The following is a 22136-nucleotide window of genomic DNA, read 5'->3' as shown; positions in this document are numbered from 1 at the left end:
CCCTGCCTTTCGCACCCTGCCTTTCGCACCCTGCCTTTCGCACCCTGCCTTTCGCACCCTGCCTTTCGCACCCTGCCTTTCGCACCCTGCCTTTCGCACCCTGCCTTTCGCACCCTGCCTTTCGCACCCTGCCTTTCGCACCCTGCCTTTCGCACCCTGCCTTTCGCACCCTGCCTTTCGCACCCTGCCTTTCGCACCCTGCCTTTCGCACCCTGCCTTTCGCACCCTGCCTTTCGCACCCTGCCTTTCGCACCCTGCCTTTCGCACCCTGCCTTTCGCACCCTGCCTTTCGCACCCTGCCTTTCGCACCCTGCCTTTCGCACCCTGCCTTTCGCACCCTGCCTTTCGCACCCTGCCTTTCGCACCCTGCCTTTCGCACCCTGCCTTTCGCACCCTGCCTTTCGCACCCTGCCTTTCGCACCCTGCCTTTCGCACCCTGCCTTTCGCACCCTGCCTTTCGCACCCTGCCTTTCGCACCCTGCCTTTCGCACCCTGCCTTTCGCACCCTGCCTTTCGCACCCTGCCTTTCGCACCCTGCCTTTCGCACCCTGCCTTTCGCACCCTGCCTTTCGCACCCTGCCTTTCGCACCCTGCCTTTCGCACCCTGCCTTTCGCACCCTGCCTTTCGCACCCTGCCTTTCGCACCCTGCCTTTCGCACCCTGCCTTTCGCACCCTGCCTTTCGCACCCTGCCTTTCGCACCCTGCCTTTCGCACCCTGCCTTTCGCACCCTGCCTTTCGCACCCTGCCTTTCGCACCCTGCCTTTCGCACCCTGCCTTTCGCACCCTGCCTTTCGCACCCTGCCTTTCGCACCCTGCCTTTCGCACCCTGCCTTTCGCACCCTGCCTTTCGCACCCTGCCTTTCGCACCCTGCCTTTCGCACCCTGCCTTTCGCACCCTGCCTTTCGCACCCTGCCTTTCGCACCCTGCCTTTCGCACCCTGCCTTTCGCACCCTGCCTTTCGCACCCTGCCTTTCGCACCCTGCCTTTCGCACCCTGCCTTTCGCACCCTGCCTTTCGCACCCTGCCTTTCGCACCCTGCCTTTCGCACCCTGCCTTTCGCACCCTGCCTTTCGCACCCTGCCTTTCGCACCCTGCCTTTCGCACCCTGCCTTTCGCACCCTGCCTTTCGCACCCTGCCTTTCGCACCCTGCCTTTCGCACCCTGCCTTTCGCACCCTGCCTTTCGCACCCTGCCTTTCGCACCCTGCCTTTCGCACCGCCGCCTTTCGCACCCTGCCTTTCGCACCCTGCCTTTCGCACCCCGCCTTTCGCACCCTGCCTTTCGCACCCTGCCTTTCGCACCCTGCCTTTCGCACCCTGCCTTTCGCACCCTGCCTTTCGCACAGTCGTTTTCCGTCTAGCTGTAATCCAGAAGGACAGTAAGTCCACGTATGATGTATCATATGACCTCATGTACCATGGAATTCTATGTAATCCAAATACAAGGACTTCCATTGTAAGACTAATGCCAGGTCATGTATTTGAAGGGAATGGGGTCACCTGTAATTAAGATCTGAAGCTGTTACACGTAAAGTGAAATCGCTCAGAACTCTGCGAAAGTTAATGGTCTCCCATACCCAACCATATTAGCTTTCAAGGTCAAAAGGTCAGAGGTCAAGTTTTCATGGTCAAGTTCTCACGGATAGTTCGCCTCAACATAGTCCAATTTACTAACCTTCAAATGACTATGATCACAGTGCATATAGTGACGTATGTTCCATGTTAATCAATACAAAACGTGAACAGTAATATTACTATAGTTTGCCCCAGAGTTGAACCCTGGCTGATAAAAACGATAAGCGGACGGCGTAACCACTTGACCACCAATGGCCCCAAAATCCTATGTACTTGGAACCCCTATCTACAGCTCTAGGGCTCCTCCACTCACTCTGGGTTAGTTGGGGGTGAAGCAGACCGCCCACACTCTGAAGCCGAGCACGGCGCAAACTGACTAAGGGCATCTTGGAAATATTCATACACCATGACAAATGAGTATATATATATATATATATATATATATATATATATATATATATATATATATATATATATATGTAAAACATAATGTCCTCCAACAGAAAGGACTCGAACCCCACACCATTTGCGAGGATGCTGTGTACGTGGATCACTTGGCTATTCTGCCCCCATATTGGGAAATGGCTATTCTAGGACTAGTAATCAAATAATCATCTCCATATCAGAGGCAGAGTAGGCGAGTGGTCAGCGTAGCCAACAACCACGCAAATGGTGCAGGGTTCGAATCCGTGCTGTTGGAGGACATCCTGTGTTCAAAAAAAAGTGCGCGTTCGTATGCACTATATGTGTGTGTGTTAAACAATGATGTATATATATATATATATATATATATATATATATATATATATATATATATATATATAACATGGTAATGTACAAATGTGGAAAATCTATCAGCCCTACGGAACTAATTCATGACAGTCAATAATGCATGGCTCCTACATCCTTCTCTCAGACCCAGAAACAAGGCCATAGACCTAACGAACCAAATGTCTCTGAATTTCTATTTCCTCCCCGGCAACAGGATATCTCAACCCCTAGCTGCGAAGGGGAGAAGGAAGGAAGGGAGGAAGGAAGGAGGGAGAGAGAGTGGGAGAAACGATAGGGGGAAAAAAGGAGAGAAGAAGAGAGAAGGGGAAAAGGGGAAAGATTGGAATTTCCCAAAGGAACTCTGCATTTGGTAGTCTGTGTTACGCGCCAGGATAGTGTCATACCAAGGGGGGGATGATGGTTTCCCGGCAGTGCACTCGGCCTGGACGATCTATCCAGCAGCGTCGGTGAGGGTAAAAGGTTAAATCAGGTGGGTGACGTAGCAAGGGCTGGATGTAAGGGCAGGGCAAGGAGGGTGGTGATGGTAACCTCCCATTGATGTCATACTTGGGGAGGGGATGAGTGAGGGGAGGGAATAGTTGAGGTCAAGATGATGGCGTGGGGGAGAGGGGAGAGGGGATAGTTTCTCTAGTGCCAAACTAGTGGGGCGGGGAGGGGAGGAGAGGATAGTTTAAGTTTAGGAGGGCCTTGTTCGTTCCTTTGGTGTCATGGTGAGAGCAAAGGAAGTGATTGGATTCGCACACACACACACACACACACACACACACACCCATACCCACACACACACAAACACACACACCCACACCCACACACCCATAAACACATATTCAACTCCATCTATCGTGTCATCGAAGGCAGGAGGACAACCCTGGGGATCCAGTGGATGTAGCCCGGCAAAGTACGTGAGGGAATCACCGATCATCTCCCTATTCCAGTGGGGCACACCAACTCACCCAGCTCCCAGAGCGGAGCGCACTCTCGATCTACCGCTGTGCCATCATCATCAAACGCAGACATTACCCCAGGCACAAAACAGACCACAAAATATAACAACCCCCTTGAAGTACAATAAATGAAAATACAACGAAATTACATTAATTACAATACACTCCATATCCTCTCACCCATCTCCCTTTCCCTCCTGTTTTCCTGAGCACATTCTCCACCTGCAGAACCTGATCAGTACACCCAACACTAGTCTATGTGAAGATGTCAATGCCCTTCCACCTGCATGGTTCTACACACACACACACACACACATACCCACAAGATCCCCGAGATGAACTGCTTATTAGTGAAAAATAAAAGCACTCTTCTTAGCCTACTCAACCAACCAACCAGATTCCCTAGTCTATCAGCTCCAGCGATCAATCTTGCCAGCGCACACCAGCACTTTATATAGTGATAACCTGGAGAACATATGCTGAACTCTCCTCTGGCCACATACCAATGTCTATAATCACGAGACACTGCTCAAAAGTTAACCATAAACTAACCACATCCCTTAATAACAGGAAACCCATGAATAACATACACAAAAATTCCTTTGGGAACAATTGGCCCTCCACCAATCACTCCCACTGATACAAACAATGCAATTAAAACCTAAATGAACTCTCCTGGAACAAGCCTTGACAATCAACAGTGTAGACTTGGATATAGAACACAGTGGTCCATTCCCCAATCCAGGCACTTACAGGTATCATCAGCTCAGCCACTCCTGGCTACACAACAAAATCCCTCACATCTGAAACTTGCCAGCGTAGTATCAGTCGTATAATCCCTCCACAACCACACAAATTCCCCTTTCTCTTCCCGTCATATATCACTGATGCCTTTAGTATCCAGTGTCTCTGAATATATATGGTGTGTGTGTGTGTGTGTGTGTGTGTGTGTGATTTCCTTTTAAAACATACATCAGAGGACAACATCTCCAATGAAGCCCTAGCCAACACAACACGGAAGTTTCTCCACCATCTCAAGCTGGGCCACAAGATTCTCCATCACCTCACCTATAGGCTGGGCCACAAGGCGAGGGGGGAAAAAATAGAAACAACTCCAGAAGAGAAACAAAAATCTCAAGAGTAAAAATATTTATGGTTATGACCTATTAAAACCCTCAGCAGCGAGGGAGCGGAGGGAGATGAATGGTTGTGAACCAAGTCGTCTTAATCTAGACAAATGTGTCCCCGAGAGGAAGAGGAGGAGGAGGAGGAGTAGGAAGATGTGTTGGTGTTGTTGCTGAACTGCCAGACAACAGCAGTGGCTGAGTTCAGGGCTTTGTATCAGTGGCTGAGTCTCATGGTGGTGTCTCAAGGATTCTGAAGAAATCCCCGGGCGTTAGATGAACGGGTATACACACACACACACACATACACACACACACACACACACACACACACACCGACCATCATTATCACCACCATCCCTTCTCATACTCTCGTAAAACAGAGAGTGTTCCAAACACATTTCCGCGAGAGGAGCATTAAACTCAGAGATAGCATCACGCCTCTGTTACCAACCTCCTCCACCCATATCCCCTTACATCTACCATAAGAAATATATCGTCTTTCCTCTTTCCCCCTTAACCCCCCAGAGTCACATTTGCCATACGCTTTGTCAGTTCAGGGGGCAAATATCACCCCTCCTTCCCCAGAGGTTCACATCTGATGTGTGAAATCGACGGGGGGAGGAAAACGGAGTGGAACGCTGGAAAAAAATAAACACATTCCCAATGCCGTGTACGTAGAGCCTGGGTGATGATCGTGTGAAAGTCTCCTTTTTATCTTCGTAACCGGTGGTGGTGGTGGATGACGATGGTGTCTTTGGCTGGTGGTGGATGACGATGGCGTCTTCGTAACCGGTGGTGGATGACGAAGGTGTCTTCGCAACCGGTGGTGGTGGATGACGGTGGTGTCTTTGGGTGGTGGTGGATGACGAAGGTATCTTCGTAACCGGTGGTGGTGGATGACGATGGTGTCTTCGGGTGGTGGTGGTGGATGACGATGGTGTTCCTTCGTAACCGGTGGTGGTGGATGACGATGGTGTCCCTTTGTAACCAGTGGTGGTGGATGACGATGGTGTTCCTTCGTAACCGGTGGTGGTGGATGACGATGGTGTCTTTGGCTGGTGGTGGATGACGATGGTGTCCCTTCGTAACCGGTGGTGGTGGATGACGATGGTGTCCTTCGTAACCAGTGGAGGATGACGAGGGTGCTCCTTCGTAACCGGTGGTGGTGGATGACGATGGTGTCCCTTCGTAACCGGTGGTGGTGGATGACGATGGTGTCTTTGGGGTGGTGGTGGTGGTGGATGACGATGGTGTTTCATCATAACCGTGGTAGTTGGTTGGATGGTTAGGTAGGCCTGCCTTGAGCCTGACCAACCAACCACGAATGTCAGCTGGTACGCCTCATGCAGAGCGACAAGTAAGTAGGTTAGGTTAAGTTAAGTTAAGTTAAGTTAAGTTAAGTTAAGTTAAGTTAAGTTAAGTTAAGTTAGGTTAGGTTAGGTTAGGTTAGGTTGGGTTAGGTTAGGTTAGGTTAGGTTAGGTGAAGTTAGGTTAGGTTAGGTTAGGTTAGGTTAGGTGAAGTTAGGTTAGGTTAGGTTAGGTGAAGTTAGGTTAGGTTAGGTTAAGTTAGGTTAGGTTAGGTTAGGTTAGGTTAGGTTAGGTTAGGTTAGGTTAGGTTAGGTTAGGTGAAGTTAGGTTAGGTTAGGTTAGGTTAGGTTAGGTTAGGTTAAGTTAGGTTAGGTTAGGTTAGGTTAGGTTAAGTTAGGTTAGGTTAGGTTAGGTTAGGTTAAGTTAGGTTAGGTTAAGTTAGGTTAGGTTAAGTTAGGTTAGGTTAAGTTAGGTTAAGTTAGGTTAGGTTAGGTTAAGTTAGGTTAGGTTAAGTTAGGTTAGGTTAAGTTAGGTTAGGTTAAGTTAGGTTAAGTTAGGTTAGGTTAGGTTAAGTTAGGTTAGGTTAAGTTAGGTTAGGTTAAGTTAGGTTAGGTTAAGTTAGGTTAGGTTAAGTTAGGTTAGGTTAAGTTAGGTTAAAGTTAGGTTAGGTTAGGTTAAGTTAGGTTAGGTTAGGTTAGGTTAAGAGTTGGGAAGTGTTGCCAGACACGACTAACTTCCAGGCGTGTGTGTGTGTGTGTGTGTGTGTGTGTGTGTGTGTGATACTCCAACTAAGACTCGAACCCGGTGTCCAGTGACATCAAAGGCGAATATAGACAATTTTCGTACCCACTGCGCCACTCGCACACTTCTAACATCACCCCCCCCCCCCCCTCCTCCTCCTAACCCTCCTCAGGTAAAAGAGAGAAAAAAAAGAAAAAAAGAAAAAACAAAACACAAACACGTACATTTGACGACAGATTTAGGATCGTCTGCTGGTTCTGCACGCCACCAAAAATTGATATAACATTCCCTTTTACTCTCTCTCTCTCTCTCTCTCTCTCTCTCTCTCTCTCTCTCTCTCTCTCTCTCTCTCTCTCTCTCTCCTGCCTGGGTACTGGGAGAGGGTTTCAGCGACGGTACACGTACACGCAGTGAACCAGCCATCACTTCACTGGCTGTCACCTTCTACTCATGTGCCCCAGGTAGCTCTCCTTTCCTGTCTTGCCTCAAAAAAAAAGAGAAAGAAAAAAAAACCCTCCACACGTTGGGATGCGGGCTTGCGCCCTACGCAAAACATACAAACCTCCCTATCCCCCCCACACACGCGCGCGCGTAACATACGACGCAACGCCTGACTTACGCAAAACGTTCGACGTGTCTTTTTTTGTTCTGCGTCGAGCGTTACGCCAGAGCCTTGAATTCAGTTGCGGGAAAACCCTGGAAAGCGTAAGTACTCTTCCTCCGCCCCATTTTTTTTTTTTTTTTGGAGTCCAAGGTCGCTAGCTGAAGCGGTCGCCAAGCGCCAGATCACACTGGTTGGTGGACAGGGATGGTTGGTTCCTCCGCGAACCGATATCTCTCGAGCGGAGGGAAAAAAGAGCATCGCAGCTTTAGGGCGCTCACGAAAGAGAGAGAGAGAGAGAGAGAGAGAGAGAGAGAGAGAGAGAGAGAGAGAGAGAGAGAGAGAGAGTCTGTGGACGTGACTTCCTTTGACTCATAAAGTCGCCCGATGTGTACCACCTCCATCATAGTCGTCCCAAAATGCTCCTTCAAGGCATTCCTCTCTCGCGTCTCCGGGTTCCGTGAGGATCGTCGGCCGCTACCCCTCGAAAGAGGCGCTTTCTGCCAACACCAGTTCATCAACCTCTTCCTCCTCCTCCTCTCCTCCTCCTCCTCCTCTTCCCTGTTTCAGCCAGGATGTGGACGCCGCAAGACAATGCCTCTCCTGTATGGCTTCCTCCCACCACCACTACGTCTCCTCCTTGACCGCCGAAGAAGACCCAGAGACTGAGGCTTTCCAGCAATTGCAAGTGCCAAGAGTTTTGACCAGTTGGGGTTGAATGGAAAGTCGTCGACCTGGACTTCAAGATATTCCAGGGTTCTGTCTGTGTGTGTGTGTGTGTGTGTGTGTGTGTGTGTGTGTGTGTGTGTGTGTGTGTGTGAAGGACGGATAAGGCAAGAGACGAGAGGTGAAGAAGATGAGATTTGCAGCTGAAGGAAACGTGAGAGATGTACAGGTAGAAGAGGTCCAGAAGGAAGAGATACTGAGGCTAAAGGAAAATCGGTTTGAGAGAGAGACATTTAGTGGTCATACAAGATCATAAGACTCGATGTGTGTACACAGTGGCATAGAGGATGAGGAAGCAAGGGCGTGAGACGTAGAGAGAGAGAGAGAGAGAGAGAGAGTAAAGAAGGTCGGAGGAGGAAAATGCGAGACAATCAAGGACTTACAGAACCTGAGGAGGTGTGAGGAATATAGAGGTGGAGATGCTGCAGATAAAGTGAGAGATGTTAAGATAAAGACGGTTCGATCCCTTAAGCACGACGGTCCGATCCCTTGAGCACGACGGGTCGACACCCTGAACACGTTAATACAGCCCTTGAGCACGACGACATAGCCCTTGAGCACGACAGCACAGCCCTTGAGCACGACAACACATCCTTATAGTACGATGATACAGTCTTTGCGCAAGACGGTTCGACCCCTTGAGAACGACGGTGCAACACCCTGAACACGACGACACAGCCCTTGAGCACGACGACACGGCCCTTGAGCACGACGACACAGTCCTTGAGCACGACGACACAACCCTTGAGCACAACACAGCCCTTGAGCACGACGACACAGCCCTTGAGCACGACGACACAGCCCTTGAGCACAACGACACAGCCCTTGAGCATAACGACACAGCCCTTGAGCACGACGACACAGCCCTTGAGCACGACGACACAGCCCTTGAGCACGACGACACAGCCCTTGAACATAACATTACGACCTGTATGTATCATGACCTGACCTCTGACTTGACCCTTTCAGGATCAGGAGAAAGGCCAGGCCATCGTGCTCAAGGACTATACCTTCGTACTCAAAGGGTCGTACTTGCGTGCTCAAGGGTCGGCCTTCGTGCTCAAGGGGGGTAGAAGAAGCTATAAGAAAGCGACTGAAAGCTGTGTAGAGAAAAAAAATGAGACAGAGTGAGATAAAGGAATGAGATCCGATGAGAACCGAATCCTCCCTAAAAGGCGATGGGAAGTACAAGAGAACACCTTTGCGACGTGAACAGACTTTTGCGAAAGGACGAAAAACTCTGAAAAAAATATCAAACCACCTGGAAAGATCAAAGGAAATGGCTCAGTGTTGGGAGAAACTTGGCACATGAGGAGATAATGGGGGCGACAAATAAGGGAGCAATACTTTCAAAATCAAATCAGGATCTTGGAAATCCTCTGACCTTGTTGTTATCGAGGCCATGGCTGGAGGTAAACCCCTTACATCTTTGCTACCTCAGAGCCCATCTCCTTTTATCCGTCTCCTTCTACTGTATACATCTTTTTTCTTCTTTACTTCTTTAGGCTATTCTTATTTTTGCTTCTCCTACTACCTTCACTCGTGTCTCTCTCTTTTCTGCTTTCTTTCTTGTCTCTGCGAGTCTTGAACGTCTCTCGTTCCTTCATGGCAATCATCGGACACTTGATCTGCCCAGGGGGAGTGTTGGGGGAATAGACGAACCTCTTCCTCTGTCTCCACGTACCTGTCTGTAGATACGGAGCTAAGAACACTCTTCCGTTCCCCCCAGCAGATAATCTCATCATAGGCCATCAGGATTTCTCTTATCTAGCGATCTCATGTACTCTCTCTCTCTCTCTCTCTCTCTCTCTCTCTCTCTCTCTCTCTCTCTCCACCCTTACGTCAACATATAGCACCCTTATACTGAGCATCTCATGTTACCACACACACACACACACACCAAAAATACATCCGTTCCTTCTTATTGCTCCTAATATTCTCATCAGCACACATTCACCATCATCATCACCATCATCATCCCTTTACTCTGTCCATTACTGGAACACTCGGAGCGTTTTCAGGATGACAGACTCTGCCAGCGAGTGACCACTACAGCCTATGGGTCGACGAGGCAATGGGTCGTTGCACGCGTGGACAGACCCCAAACAAGAGGGTGGAGGTTATCACTGGAAGCGCCTTATAAAAGTCTTATAAAAGTCTTATAAAAGTCTGAACGTCACGAGAGAATCCAATGCGCTTTAAAGACGTACCTAAACGTATTGACGACAAGGTATAGACGTATCTATCTACATTTCTCGACGACGAGGTATAGATGTATCTATCTACATTTCTCGACGACGAGGTATAGATGTATCTATCTACATTTCTCGACGACGAGGTATAGATGTATCTATCTACATTTCTCGACGACGAGGTATAAATGTATCTATCTACATTTCTCAACGACGAGGTATAGATGTATCTACTACATTTCTCGACGACGAGGTATAGATGTATCTATCTACATTTCTCAACGACGAGGTATAGATACATCTATATAATTTTCTATATATCTTTCTATACGAGGTATAGATGTATCTATCTACATTTCTCGACGACGAGGTATAGACGTATCTATCTATCTTTCTATATTCCTTCCTGTGACGCCTGAATCTCTCTCGTCGTCTTCCACCAATTGTCATCCTCTCGTTTGGCCAATACACCAGTACCATATATAAACACATGGCACAGCAACAGTGAGTAACCAAGAGAAAGTACGGTATTCTAATGTTTATGTATGGTCTTCACGACCGTAGGATAGCCTCCTTGACGTACGCCACGACCTGGGATTCCAAACCGAGATAAACCACCTCATTCGGTGCGAAGGCTTTTAGGCTGTCGGGTAAAGAGCCATCTACCCGAGACGCTCACTTGATATAATATATTCTTGATCTTTTTTTTTTTTTCAAACATTTCTTCACAGTCTTTTGTTCTGACTCGGTGCAGAGACGGAGTCTCTTTGATATATGTGATTGTCGACAATCACATGTTTACCAAATGGCGTCCTAGCTTCGTCTCTTCGATGTATATCAACTGCTTGTTATATTTCTCTCTTGTGTCTCCCCTGATGATATGATTATTACACGAAAGTGCACTTGGGAACTTTTCGTGTTTCATTTTCCCCGTGGACTCATAGGAATATCTTGATCACGCGCAAAATTGTGATCCTTTCCAATATATATATATATATATATATATATATATATATATATATATATATATATATATATATATATAGAGAGAGAGAGAGAGAGAGAGAGAGAGAGAGAGAGAACCACCATGTGATGCCGGACAGTTTGAAGCCAGTCAAGAGTTTAACTTATGAGACGACAGAGGGTCTTCGCATCGATCAACTCGTCTGCGGGGGTCAGAGGTGTGGGGAAGGGAGAGGAGGGGGGTTTTTAAGGGCTGGTGGTGGTAGTGGTGGTGGTCCTCACCTCTCTCTCTCTCTCTCTCTCTCTCTCTCTCTCTCTCTCTCTCTCTCTCTCTCTCTCTCTCTCTCTCGTTCGGTGGCCCGTAAAAAAAAGGGGGACGAGAGACACGGTGTGGAAACGAACGGTACCGACTGGCCCGAGCGACCATTTTCCTTCCAGGCACAGGGCGCGTCTTCTCGCATCTACCAGACACAAGGAAAACACAAACACGTCAGAGGTTGAGCTGTATGAAAGACGCATTGTTACGGTTACTCCTTTCCCTCTTTCGCCGACACTTTAAGGCAGCATTTTCTCTGAGAAAATGGATTCCTGCTGTTGCCTTAAATCCCCGATCAAGAGAAGAGGTGGTGGGTAATGATACACCTAATTCGTCTGTGTTCATGGGACTCTTTGACTGTAAAGTCCAGTGCTATAAAGTTAGACAGTAATGTCTTCTATTATGGTTCATTTCGTCATTATATCATATAGGAAGAAACCTTCGTCATCAGAGGAGGAGTATATATTAAGTTGGTATATTGAGTATATATTAAGTTGGTGAAATTCTCCCTTGATTCATAATTCTAAGTTTTCCCTTTCCTTCGCTGCACCAGCCACTTTCTCCAAACTTTAAAACTCCCGCTTCCCTTCACAGCGCCTCCATCCAGTCTCCCTCCCTTCCCTCCCTCCCTCTCTTGCTTCATAACTGTTGCCTCCTTCTCTATCCTCCTCTTCCACCCAGTTTGACCTCTCACTTGACCTCTTTTGTGCTCTCGCTAGCTCGGTAAGGCCTGCCGGAGCGTATCGCCAGGTGGCCTCATTCTTGTTATCACAAGATCGTGTTTACATACACAATCTCGCGACGTCGAGAGAACTTGGTATCAAATCTGAACTGTAATGTCATTTGTTGATCTGTGTATTCATACTTGTTAGCCATTTCCCGCGCAGCATGGTTGCGCATGCCAATATTTACCCTTGTGAGTGACTTCTCATGGTATATACTCTCTGGTTGCATCTAGGATCTCGGCCCCTAGTCATCCACCCTCTTGGCCTATTTCAACTCCCGTAGTTACAACCGCTGCCTTGTGCACTTAGCTTATAAGCTGTAGCTATAAACACTTAGCTTCCTTCAAGTCCTCTTTGATCAATCACAAGGACCATACACACAGCGAGGACGCGTTCGGTCTTAAAGAGATATCTTAAACATGTTAAGATAATGAAAAGGATTTTTGGAATCGGTGGTTATAACTTAACAATGACGGCTTTAATGACCTTAGTGGTCAAGAGGAACCGAACCAAAATGACCACAGGCAAGAACATGCTTCATCTCACATGATCATGATCTTAATGCGTTATGTTTATATCCTCGTCATTAGCTCACCTCTCTTGTGATAATACCATCAGCCTTTACCCCCTTTCTCAACTCGCAATGGCAGTGTTGTATAATGTCATTTCGCCTCGAGATGCCAATCTATTGGAGAGGAGAAGGGCGATGATGGTATTAATGGAGGCAAAGCAAGGGAGAAGGGAGTGAAATTGAAGACCACAGTGAAATAACAGAGGGAGGAATGAGGGACGTGGAGGACAAGAGAGAGAGAGAGAGAGAGAGAGAGAGAGAGAGAGAGAGAGAGAGAGAGAGAGAGAGAGAGAGAATGTTTTTTTTTTCATGACATGGAGACATTCAAACTGCAGTAACTGAGGGTCGTCCTCTAAGAATAATGGCCCCTTAACCTGTGAACAAATTAAAGCACTGAAGTAAGACTTTTGGGGCTACAATCCTAGGACACCCAGCCTCCTGAAGGCCCATCTTACATCCCCAGGACACCCAGCCTCCTGAAGGCTCCTCTTACACCCCAGGACACCCAGCCTCCTGAAGGCTTCTCTTACACCCCAGGACATCCAGCCTCCTGAAGGCTCCCCTTACACCCAGGACACCCAGCCTCCTGAAGGCCCATCTTACACCAAGGGCACCCAGCCTCCTGAAGGCTCCTCTTACACCAAGGACACCCAGCCTCCTGAAGGCTCCTCTTACACCCCAGGACACCCAGCCTCCTGAAGGCTCCTCTTACACCCTAGGACACCTAGCCTCTTGAAGGCTCCCCTTACACCCTAGGACACCCAGCCTCCTGAAGGCTTCTCTTACACCCCAGGACACCCAGCCTCCTGAAGGCTTCTCTTACACCCCAGGACACCCAGCCTCCTGAAGGCTCCTCTTACACCCAAGGACACCCAGCCTCCTGAAGGCTCCTCTTACACCCTAGGACACCTAGCCTCCTGAAGGCTTCTCTTACACCCCAGGACACCCAGCCTCCTGAAGGCTCCTCTTACATCCCCAGGACACTCAGCCTACTCACGGGTCCTCTGTCAATAACCCACCCCAGTTATCTCCCCATTTAGGGAGGATTCATAACACACACATAAGTGTTGTTTAATAACCTTCCGTGTCTGGAACACACGAAACACCAAGTTCCAATGTTGTTATCCCAGTTTAGCTAATCGTGTTTGTGGCAAAGTCAACAACGTCTCCCTAATATAGGATCGTCTCTTGGCCAAATCAATAGATTTTGTAAGTTTTGGACTTTCAAATCCCTTGTATTTAAGATCTAGGCGATGGATGATGTACCATCGTGTCTTGTATTGGTGTTTGAATCCATATATATATTCATAAGACCTTAGGTTGGGAGGGTCTAAACATCTATAATAACCATCTATGATAACCATCTGTAATATTGATGAATACAAGTCTCCTTCGTCTGTTAAATGAACTGAAAATACCTCACAGTGAACCAGGAACTGATGGAATACAGAATAATATCAATTTGGTATTTGTGGAATTAAGGTATTTTCTACGCTTTTTCTCTGTTAACAAGACGGTTGTAGCAGGGTAAGAGATAACCCGGATATAAACGAGCTCGTACACGTAATTTAAGTCCTTGTTCTTTACTTAAACTGATTTGGAAGGACGTCTTTGATCTATCCCCCTTTAAAAAGCATACTTAAGCCGACCTGGTAACATAACCCTACCACCGATTATATGATACAATAACCTATATGATTCAATCCTTTTTCGTGCACTGAAGTGAATTACCAACGACCAAATCCGATCCTCAGTTGAGTATAGATAACTCTATATATATAGTGTCAGCAAAGTATGACGCCCTTCGTGCCTCTCGAACCGAGACGCTTGAATCATTGAATCAGTGACGATGAACCGTTCTTAAAACACTTAAAACACAAGAAGACACAAAGTCTAGTTCAGTTCCAGTTACGAGAGAGGAAAAATGCATTATGCTATCAAGGTAAAATGCCCGAAGAATAATGATAACGTGTTTCTTGAGCGGTGTCTCATTTAAGGTTTCGAAGCGTCGTTCTTAAAGTCTATGACTGCAGAGTAAATATTATCTTAATCTATTAAACAAATGTAATTTGCAAGATACTATCTTAAAAGTAATTTGAAAGTTAACCTTATTTCCTGTATATGAGAATAATCTTACAATCTCTTCCTACTTATTAATAAAATCTATACTCTTAGTTTCGTATTGGGTTAGTTCAAGATTCATACCTTAGTTTCGTATCGGGTTCGTTCAACTCGAACTCGGCTGCTCTGTAAACGCGTGTTAATACCGAGGTGAAGGTCTATAGACGTGGCTTCAGTAGTTTCCTGCCCAGTGGTGTCTTAAGAGGTCCTCCAGCCGGCTACAAGACCCGACACCTTCGTCAGGAGTTGCAAAGGGGGGAGTACTGACGAATATATATATATATTATCCCTGGGGATAGTGGGAGAAAGAATACTTCCCACGTATTCCCTGCGTGTCGTAGAAGGCGACTAAAAGGGGAGGGAGCGTGGGGTCTGGAAATCCTCCCCTCTCGTTTTTTTTTTTTTTAATTTTCCAAAAGAAGGAACAGAGAAGGGGGCCAGGTGAGGATATTCCCTCAGAGGCCCAGTCCTCTGTCCTTAACGTTACCTCGCTAACGCGGGAAATGGCGAATAGTTTACGTGGAGCGATGAGACGAAACAAACACATATACTAGCTGAGCTGAAGGTGCACACACACACACACACACACACACACACACACACACACGGAAAAGTTACCCCTAACTCAAATTCCTCGTTCCGCCAGCAGCCCAGCGTGAGGGAATGAAATTCCTGAACAGAATGAGAGGCGAAAAACCAACTCGAAGGAGGAGGTTGGATTTTATAGGGAAAATACCTCCCGGAAGTGTGTCTGTGTGTGTGTGTGTGTGTGTTTGGATTTTATAGGGAAAATACCTCCCGCAAGTGTGTGTGTGTGTGTGTGTGTGTGTGTGTGTGTGTGTGTGTTGATGAATACGCCGAGATGCGTAAAGGGAGCGTCAGGTCTTCCTTGGGATGTGTTGTTGTTGTTGGGGGGTGAGGGTGGGGGTCGGGTGGGGGGGGAGAGTAGAGGGTAGGTCTAGGGAGGGGAGGGGTAGGGAGGGGAGGGGAAGGGAGGGAAGGGAGAGGAGGGAAGGGGAAAGGAGGGGATGGGAGGGGAAGGGAGGGGAGGGAAGGGGAAGGGAAGGGAGAGGGAGGGGAAGGGAGAGGGAGGGGAAGGAGTTCAGGATCTCCCACGGATCAGCTGAGGGGATTGGGCTGGGGAGGGTTTGGGTAGGGGAGGGTGGTGGAGGAGGAGGGGTGTAGGGGGGGTGTGGTGGATGGAGGGGTGTTGGAGGGAGGGGTGGAGGAGGGAGGGGTGGAGGAGGGAAGGGGTAAGGGGGAAGGAGAGGAGGGGGGAGGGGGTAGGGAAGGGGGGTGGGGTGGCTTACGTAACAGTCGAGATATTGCGAAACTGGTTTTCTTTTTACGTAACTCGACCATGTCGTATTGTTGCCTGCGTATACAAGAAGAAAAAAAAAAATGAAATGGTATGGAAATGAATGTATTCAAGAATATAACCAAGAAAACTGCCTATTACTCTTATATGAGGCTCTTGCAGCGCTCAGGGAGCTGGCCACGTCCACCGGTCGTAAAGTGTTGTGTGTGTGTGTGTGTGTGTGTGTGTAGGGCAATTCCGTCGTTAAGTGCGCCTCGTCGTCTGCTGTGTGGCTGTTGCCTCGTTTCATGAAGTGGTTTGCCATGACGGTCGTTAAGATAGCAGAAGGAGGCGTAAAACGAGGGAAGGAATGACACTGGAGAGAGAGAGAGAGAGAGAGAGAGAGAGAGAGAGAGAGAGAGAGAGAGAGAGAGAGAGAGAGAGACTCACTCCATTTCGCGCCCCGACACGCCACACGCCTCCCACCCGCGGCATGTGTGGATGTGGCATATCTACACAGGTTATTGGATTTCCCGCGATCGAATCCCGCCCAATCCCCTTGCCGCTGTATTGTATCCGGGTATTGAAATACTGATCAGGATGGGGGGGAGGGGGGAGGGGGGAAGAGGGGAGGGGCGATAGATAGAGAGGTGTGTGAGGTGGATGACGTTGTGTGGGGGGGAAAGAGGAGGAGTTGGATGACGTTGTGTAGGGGGAAAGAGGCTGAGGGGGAGGAGGTGGATGACGTTGTGTTGGGGGAAAGAGGCGGAGGGGGAGGAGGTGGATGACGTTGCGTAGGGGGAAAGGCTGAGGAGGTGGATGACGTTGTGTAGGGGGAAAGAGGCTGAGGGGAAGGAGGTGGATGACGTTGTGTTGGGGGAAAGAGGCTGAGGGGGAGGAGGTGGATGACGTTGTGTTGGGGGGATAGAGGCTGAGGGTGAGGAGGTGGATGACGTTGTGTTGGGGGGATAGAGGCTGAGGGGGAGGAGGTGGATGACGTTGTGTGAGGGGAAAGAGGCTCAGAGGGAGGACAGATAGATAGAGAGGTGTGTGAGGTGGATGACCTTGTGTGAGGGGAAAGAGGCGGAGGATATGAGAGACTGACGAATAGGAGAAAATGAGGCAGGTGGATAGAGAGGGGCTGAGATGAAGAGGATAGGTATGTGGAGGGAATAGTGGAAGTGGATAGTGGTATTGACGCTGGGTGGATAGAGAGGGGTGGATGGGTGGATAATTTTTTTTCCTAGTGGAAGATAATGGGATGAAGGATAGGTGAGGATGGGAGTGAGGACCTAATGATGAAAAATGTGAGTTGAGGTGAAAGATGAAGGGGGCGTGAGTGGATGAAGAGAGTGGAGAGGTAGGGTTAGAAGTGGAGTGGATTACACACTCACACACACACACACACACACACACACACACACACACACACACACACACGCACACACATACATACACACACACACACACATACATACACACATACAGAAACACACATACATACACACACACACACACATACATACACACATACAGCAACATACATGCACACACACACACACACAGAAACATACATACTCACAAACATACACACACACACACACAGAAACATACATACACACACACACAAACATACATACGTACACACACACAAACATACATACGCACACACATACATACACACACACACACACACACACACACACACACACAGACACGTACATACACACACACGTACACACACACACTGGTTTTAGTTATTGTGGTGGTGATGGTGTGGTGTTATTGTGGTGGTGATGGTGGTACACCCTCACCTACACACCCCTAACTAAGGTGAGGTTCCTGCCACCTCCCCTCCCCTTCTCCGAGGTTCATGTAAGGTCATATATCCACACAAACCTCCGCCTCCCCTACACTCTCCTAAGATGAGGCAGATGCCACCTGTATTTCTCCCTCCCTTCACGAAACTCTTTGCTGAGTGAGGGAATGAGCATCCAAAGAGGCACACTCCCACTCACTCCAACTCACTCACTCCCTCCCTCCCTCTACCGCAAGCCATGTTCCGATTGGCCCAAGCCTCCGCTTCTAGGGTCAGGTCAAGCGGATGTGCACATACACACACACACACACACACACACACACACACTTCTTCACCCCTTTCTCCTCCCATTTGACCTGACCTGGTGAGGTCTGGTCAACTCTCACGCCCCCACCAGATAACTTCCTCCACGTCTCCCTCATCTCGTTCATAGTTGAAACGCGACCCATCACCAATAACTGGAAGACACGACATAATTCATAAAGATAATTGAGCCCATGACTCTAAGTTATAGAGCTCTTAAGAGCCAGCAAGTTAACAACCATTAAGGCACGAGATACAATCACAGACTCAATGGAATATGATCTATTTTCTTTCAATGACCCGTTACATTAAACACTTTTTGAAGGTCAATATGCAAATAACTGACTAGTTACTCTTTCTGAATACATCATTCACACACCCCACCACACCCCACTACAGTCACCCCCCCATACATTAATACTTCCCCTTCGCTCGCTTAGGACGATCTTCAACCACCCATCTAGAACCCCCCCCTCCCCTCTCCCTCGAGGCTAATCAGCCACTTCGGGAGGTCATCAGTAATTTCCCGATGGCTCACTTGAAAGGCGACGCTCTAGTCCGGTTGGCTAATCATGAACGCTCCCCATATAGCGCTCACAGTTCGCTAGGTTTTTCCTCCACTTCACTAACGTTCCTCATATCAAAGCAGCGAGGAAATGCGCTGGGGAGGAGGAGATGATTATCTTTTTTTTATCCACAATTGTACATTAGAGGAAATCCCTCGGAGTTGCCATGTGTCGTCAAGAAAGATAAGATAACATTAAGATGCTAATCAAGATAACACTACCGCGATTAATAATGATAAAGATAACAATACCACGATTATCAATGATAAAGATAACAATACCACGATTATCAATGATAAAGATAACAATACCACGATTATCAATGATAAAGATAACAATACCACGATTAATAATGATAAAGATAACAATACATCGAGTAATGATGATAAAGATAACAATACATCGACTAATGATAAAGATAACAATACCACGATTAATAATGATAAAGATAACAATATATCGAGTGATGATTAAAAAGATATTCTCCTATACTAACAATTATAAAAAAAGCTATCTATAGAGCATTAAGAACATAAATTCAGTTATCAACTGTAACTTCTTTACACAAAAAATACCATTGAAACTTCTTATTATCAAATACACAAGCAATTGTAACAATATTGTCTTACATATTTCTCCCCCCTTTCGTTAGCCAATTCTAATATATTCAATTTAGGTTCTCCATATATCAGACGAGGACACACGTAGACTCAAATGATTACATTCACGTCTAACGACCAGTTCAAACGAACTACACATTCCCACTTTTAACATCAGCCGATATCTTGAATGGTATCTACCCTTGGTCATAAGCACAAATAGATAATAATGATGATGATAATAATAATAATGATAATAAGTAATTGATAATAAGTAATTGGGTCAATATGAAGAGCATTTGAAATACGTCATTTACATAAACCTAATACATAAATACAATTATGAAAACTATTCTAAATCAAAGGAAAAAGAATACGTTATAAATGTGTGAAAATCATATATCTAACAATCTAACAACATTCTAACACTCTAACAACATTAAGACACCTATTACGGCTTATTTACAAACACACTTACCTTAATTGCCTTGTTTGAATCACTGGGTATAAGTTGTATATCATCATCAGCTCACTTTACAAGACAAACTACATCGTCATGTAATGTAAACATCCTTTCCATTTACATTTCTGTCATTTGATCAATTTACAGTGTTGTTTTCATAGTCAGTCTCCCATTTACTGTGGCATTATCATTTTCTATAGCAATACCGCTTTCAATCGTACTTTGCCACTGTCTATAGTCTATAAATGCCACTCGAGAGAGTAAATCACAGCACACTGGTCACTCCACAACGTAACTACGTTCTAACTCGTCCAACAAGTACGAGGAAGAGTTGCAGTTGGTGTCAACAGAAGGAGAATGTAGGTAAGACCCTTCCACTCTCACTATTTTCAACGTGAACGTATGTGAGAGATCCTGGAGGAGGGGACGACCTGCCACCTGGCGGGTGATTGACATACTACAATGATTATAAGAAAACGTCTCTAAAAGTTCAATGGTAGACTATCTCATTTTTAAGATCTACCGCGATAGTGTCGCTATACATTATAGTCGTACATTCTGCATATGCTATATCGTACGGTTATCTAGTAGATTTAATGATATAGATATATACGAAGAAATGATATGAATAACTGATATATTTTTACGATTATATAGACCTAAAGTCAACTAAAGCGAATATATAAGAGCAAGAAAGGCATTTCTTGGGGAGACTATTTTATTTCAACATTGAATACAGTAATTATAATTGAATACAAATTTCATTACAGAACCGAGGAACTGTATTGTGGAGACGAGCTTAGACGACCTTGGCCATCCGGAGGGTGGTCAGGGTTGCTCAGTCCACAACATTCAAAACGTGAGCAAAATTCACCTACTGTACCTTTGCGTTAATAATGATAATAATGATGATAATAATAATAATAATAATAATAATGATAATAATAATAATAATAATAAAAAAGTGATAATAATAATAATAATAATGATGATAATAATAATAATAATAATAATAATAATAATAATAATAATAATAATAACAATAATGATAATAACGATGATGATAATAGTAACAATAATGATAATAATAATGATAATAATAATAATAATAATAATAATAATAATAATTGTTATGTACCTGTAATGCGAAGAGACCAGAGCTCACCAACCATCCATCTGGCTATTTCATATGTCATGCTTCAGGGCATTGGTAGCACATCGCTCCCCGTATACCACCGCTCCCATCCATTCCATCATATACACGCCACTCGTCCTCCTAAATGTAAAAGCTCTGATACTTCAACTTCTCATTTACTCCATCCATCCATGCCATTCTCAATTTCTTCCTCCACATCAGTCCTGTAGATCCTCTTAGTCAATCTTTCTTCACTCATCCTCTCCATATATCCAAACCATTTCAGGATACCGTGGATAGGTCTCTCGATCATACTCATCTCACTATCACACCTCCCTCTTATAATGTCATTCCTTACCTCATCAGCTCACATAAACACCCTGAACCGCCTTCAAGCATTTCATCTCCACAACATTCACCTTTTTTTTCCCTTTCTTTTGCCCATTGGGCTAAAGTCTCACGCCCATACAACACCAGAGAGACTATTATACCTTTAAACATACCCATCTTTGCAACAGACAGCAATTGCTAGTCTTATAGCGTGAGCTTGTGGATGTTGACCTGCCTACATAAGTTACAAGAGTTCGAACCATAATTTCGAAGCTAAAGAATACTCAAATAGGCTCTTCATCATTCGTTATTTACACTTTTATACCAGGTAGTTTAGGTTTCAATACATACATGAATTTATACATATGTAAGTAATATATACTCAGGTCAGTGTACCTTACACATTTACTTCATGGCATCAGATGGTAATTATTAACAATCCAGAAAAATAATCTCAAGACCTTCTTTACATAAGTCTATCCTTTGGTGGTGAGTGAGGTCGTGGGAGTGGTTCCTTTGGCGTTGGCCTAACGCTCCCGCTGCTGGGGAAGACGTCGAACCTGAGGTATACGTGTGTCAGGAGAATGGAGACCCCTTTAGGTTCTCCTCTCCGTTGGCTTAATGGCTACACATTTCCGAAGAGAAGAGGAGGACATATCGCGTTGGGACACTCGTTCGTCTAGGCGAAGAAGGTGGAGCTGGAGAAGCAGGTGGAGCTGAAGGAATTCGGAGAGAGGATGGCTCTCATGGCGCTCCAAGAGGAAGCAGCGCCCCCAGCCACACCCAGGACGATGACTACGTACAGCAACACCTTCTCCCAAGGACGCACCTCCCTGCCGAAGGACCCGAGACACAAGGCATTAGCCGTCGTCAGACTAACTTCCTTCGACTGTAAGTGAGGAAGGGGTTATATCAAGAAA

At 46.4% G+C, this 22136-nt stretch overlaps 2 protein-coding genes across 2 annotated transcripts in view; both read right to left on the bottom strand.

Moving 5' to 3' along the window:
- Positions 1–20102, bottom strand: part of LOC139764606 (G-protein coupled receptor dmsr-1-like) — a 186958-nt gene extending 166856 nt beyond the window's left edge. Inside the window, exon 1 of the mRNA XM_071691450.1 lies at positions 19767–20102. The gene's annotated coding sequence lies outside the window, so the exon portion shown is untranslated. The remainder of the gene's footprint in view (positions 1–19766) is intronic.
- Positions 20103–21119: 1017 nt separating this feature from the next.
- LOC139764603 (uncharacterized) overlaps positions 21120–22136 on the bottom strand; it is a 41227-nt gene continuing 40210 nt past the window's right edge. The window contains 1 exon segment of the mRNA XM_071691446.1: positions 21120–22049. Coding sequence (XP_071547547.1) covers positions 21896–22049 — 154 coding nt within the window. The 3' untranslated portion in view covers positions 21120–21895.

This window comes from Panulirus ornatus, chromosome 50, assembly GCF_036320965.1.
Source record: "Panulirus ornatus isolate Po-2019 chromosome 50, ASM3632096v1, whole genome shotgun sequence".
Taxonomy (NCBI): domain Eukaryota; kingdom Metazoa; phylum Arthropoda; class Malacostraca; order Decapoda; family Palinuridae; genus Panulirus; species Panulirus ornatus.
Note: the sequence above shows the minus strand (reverse complement) of the source record. Positions and strands in the feature narration are given on the sequence as shown.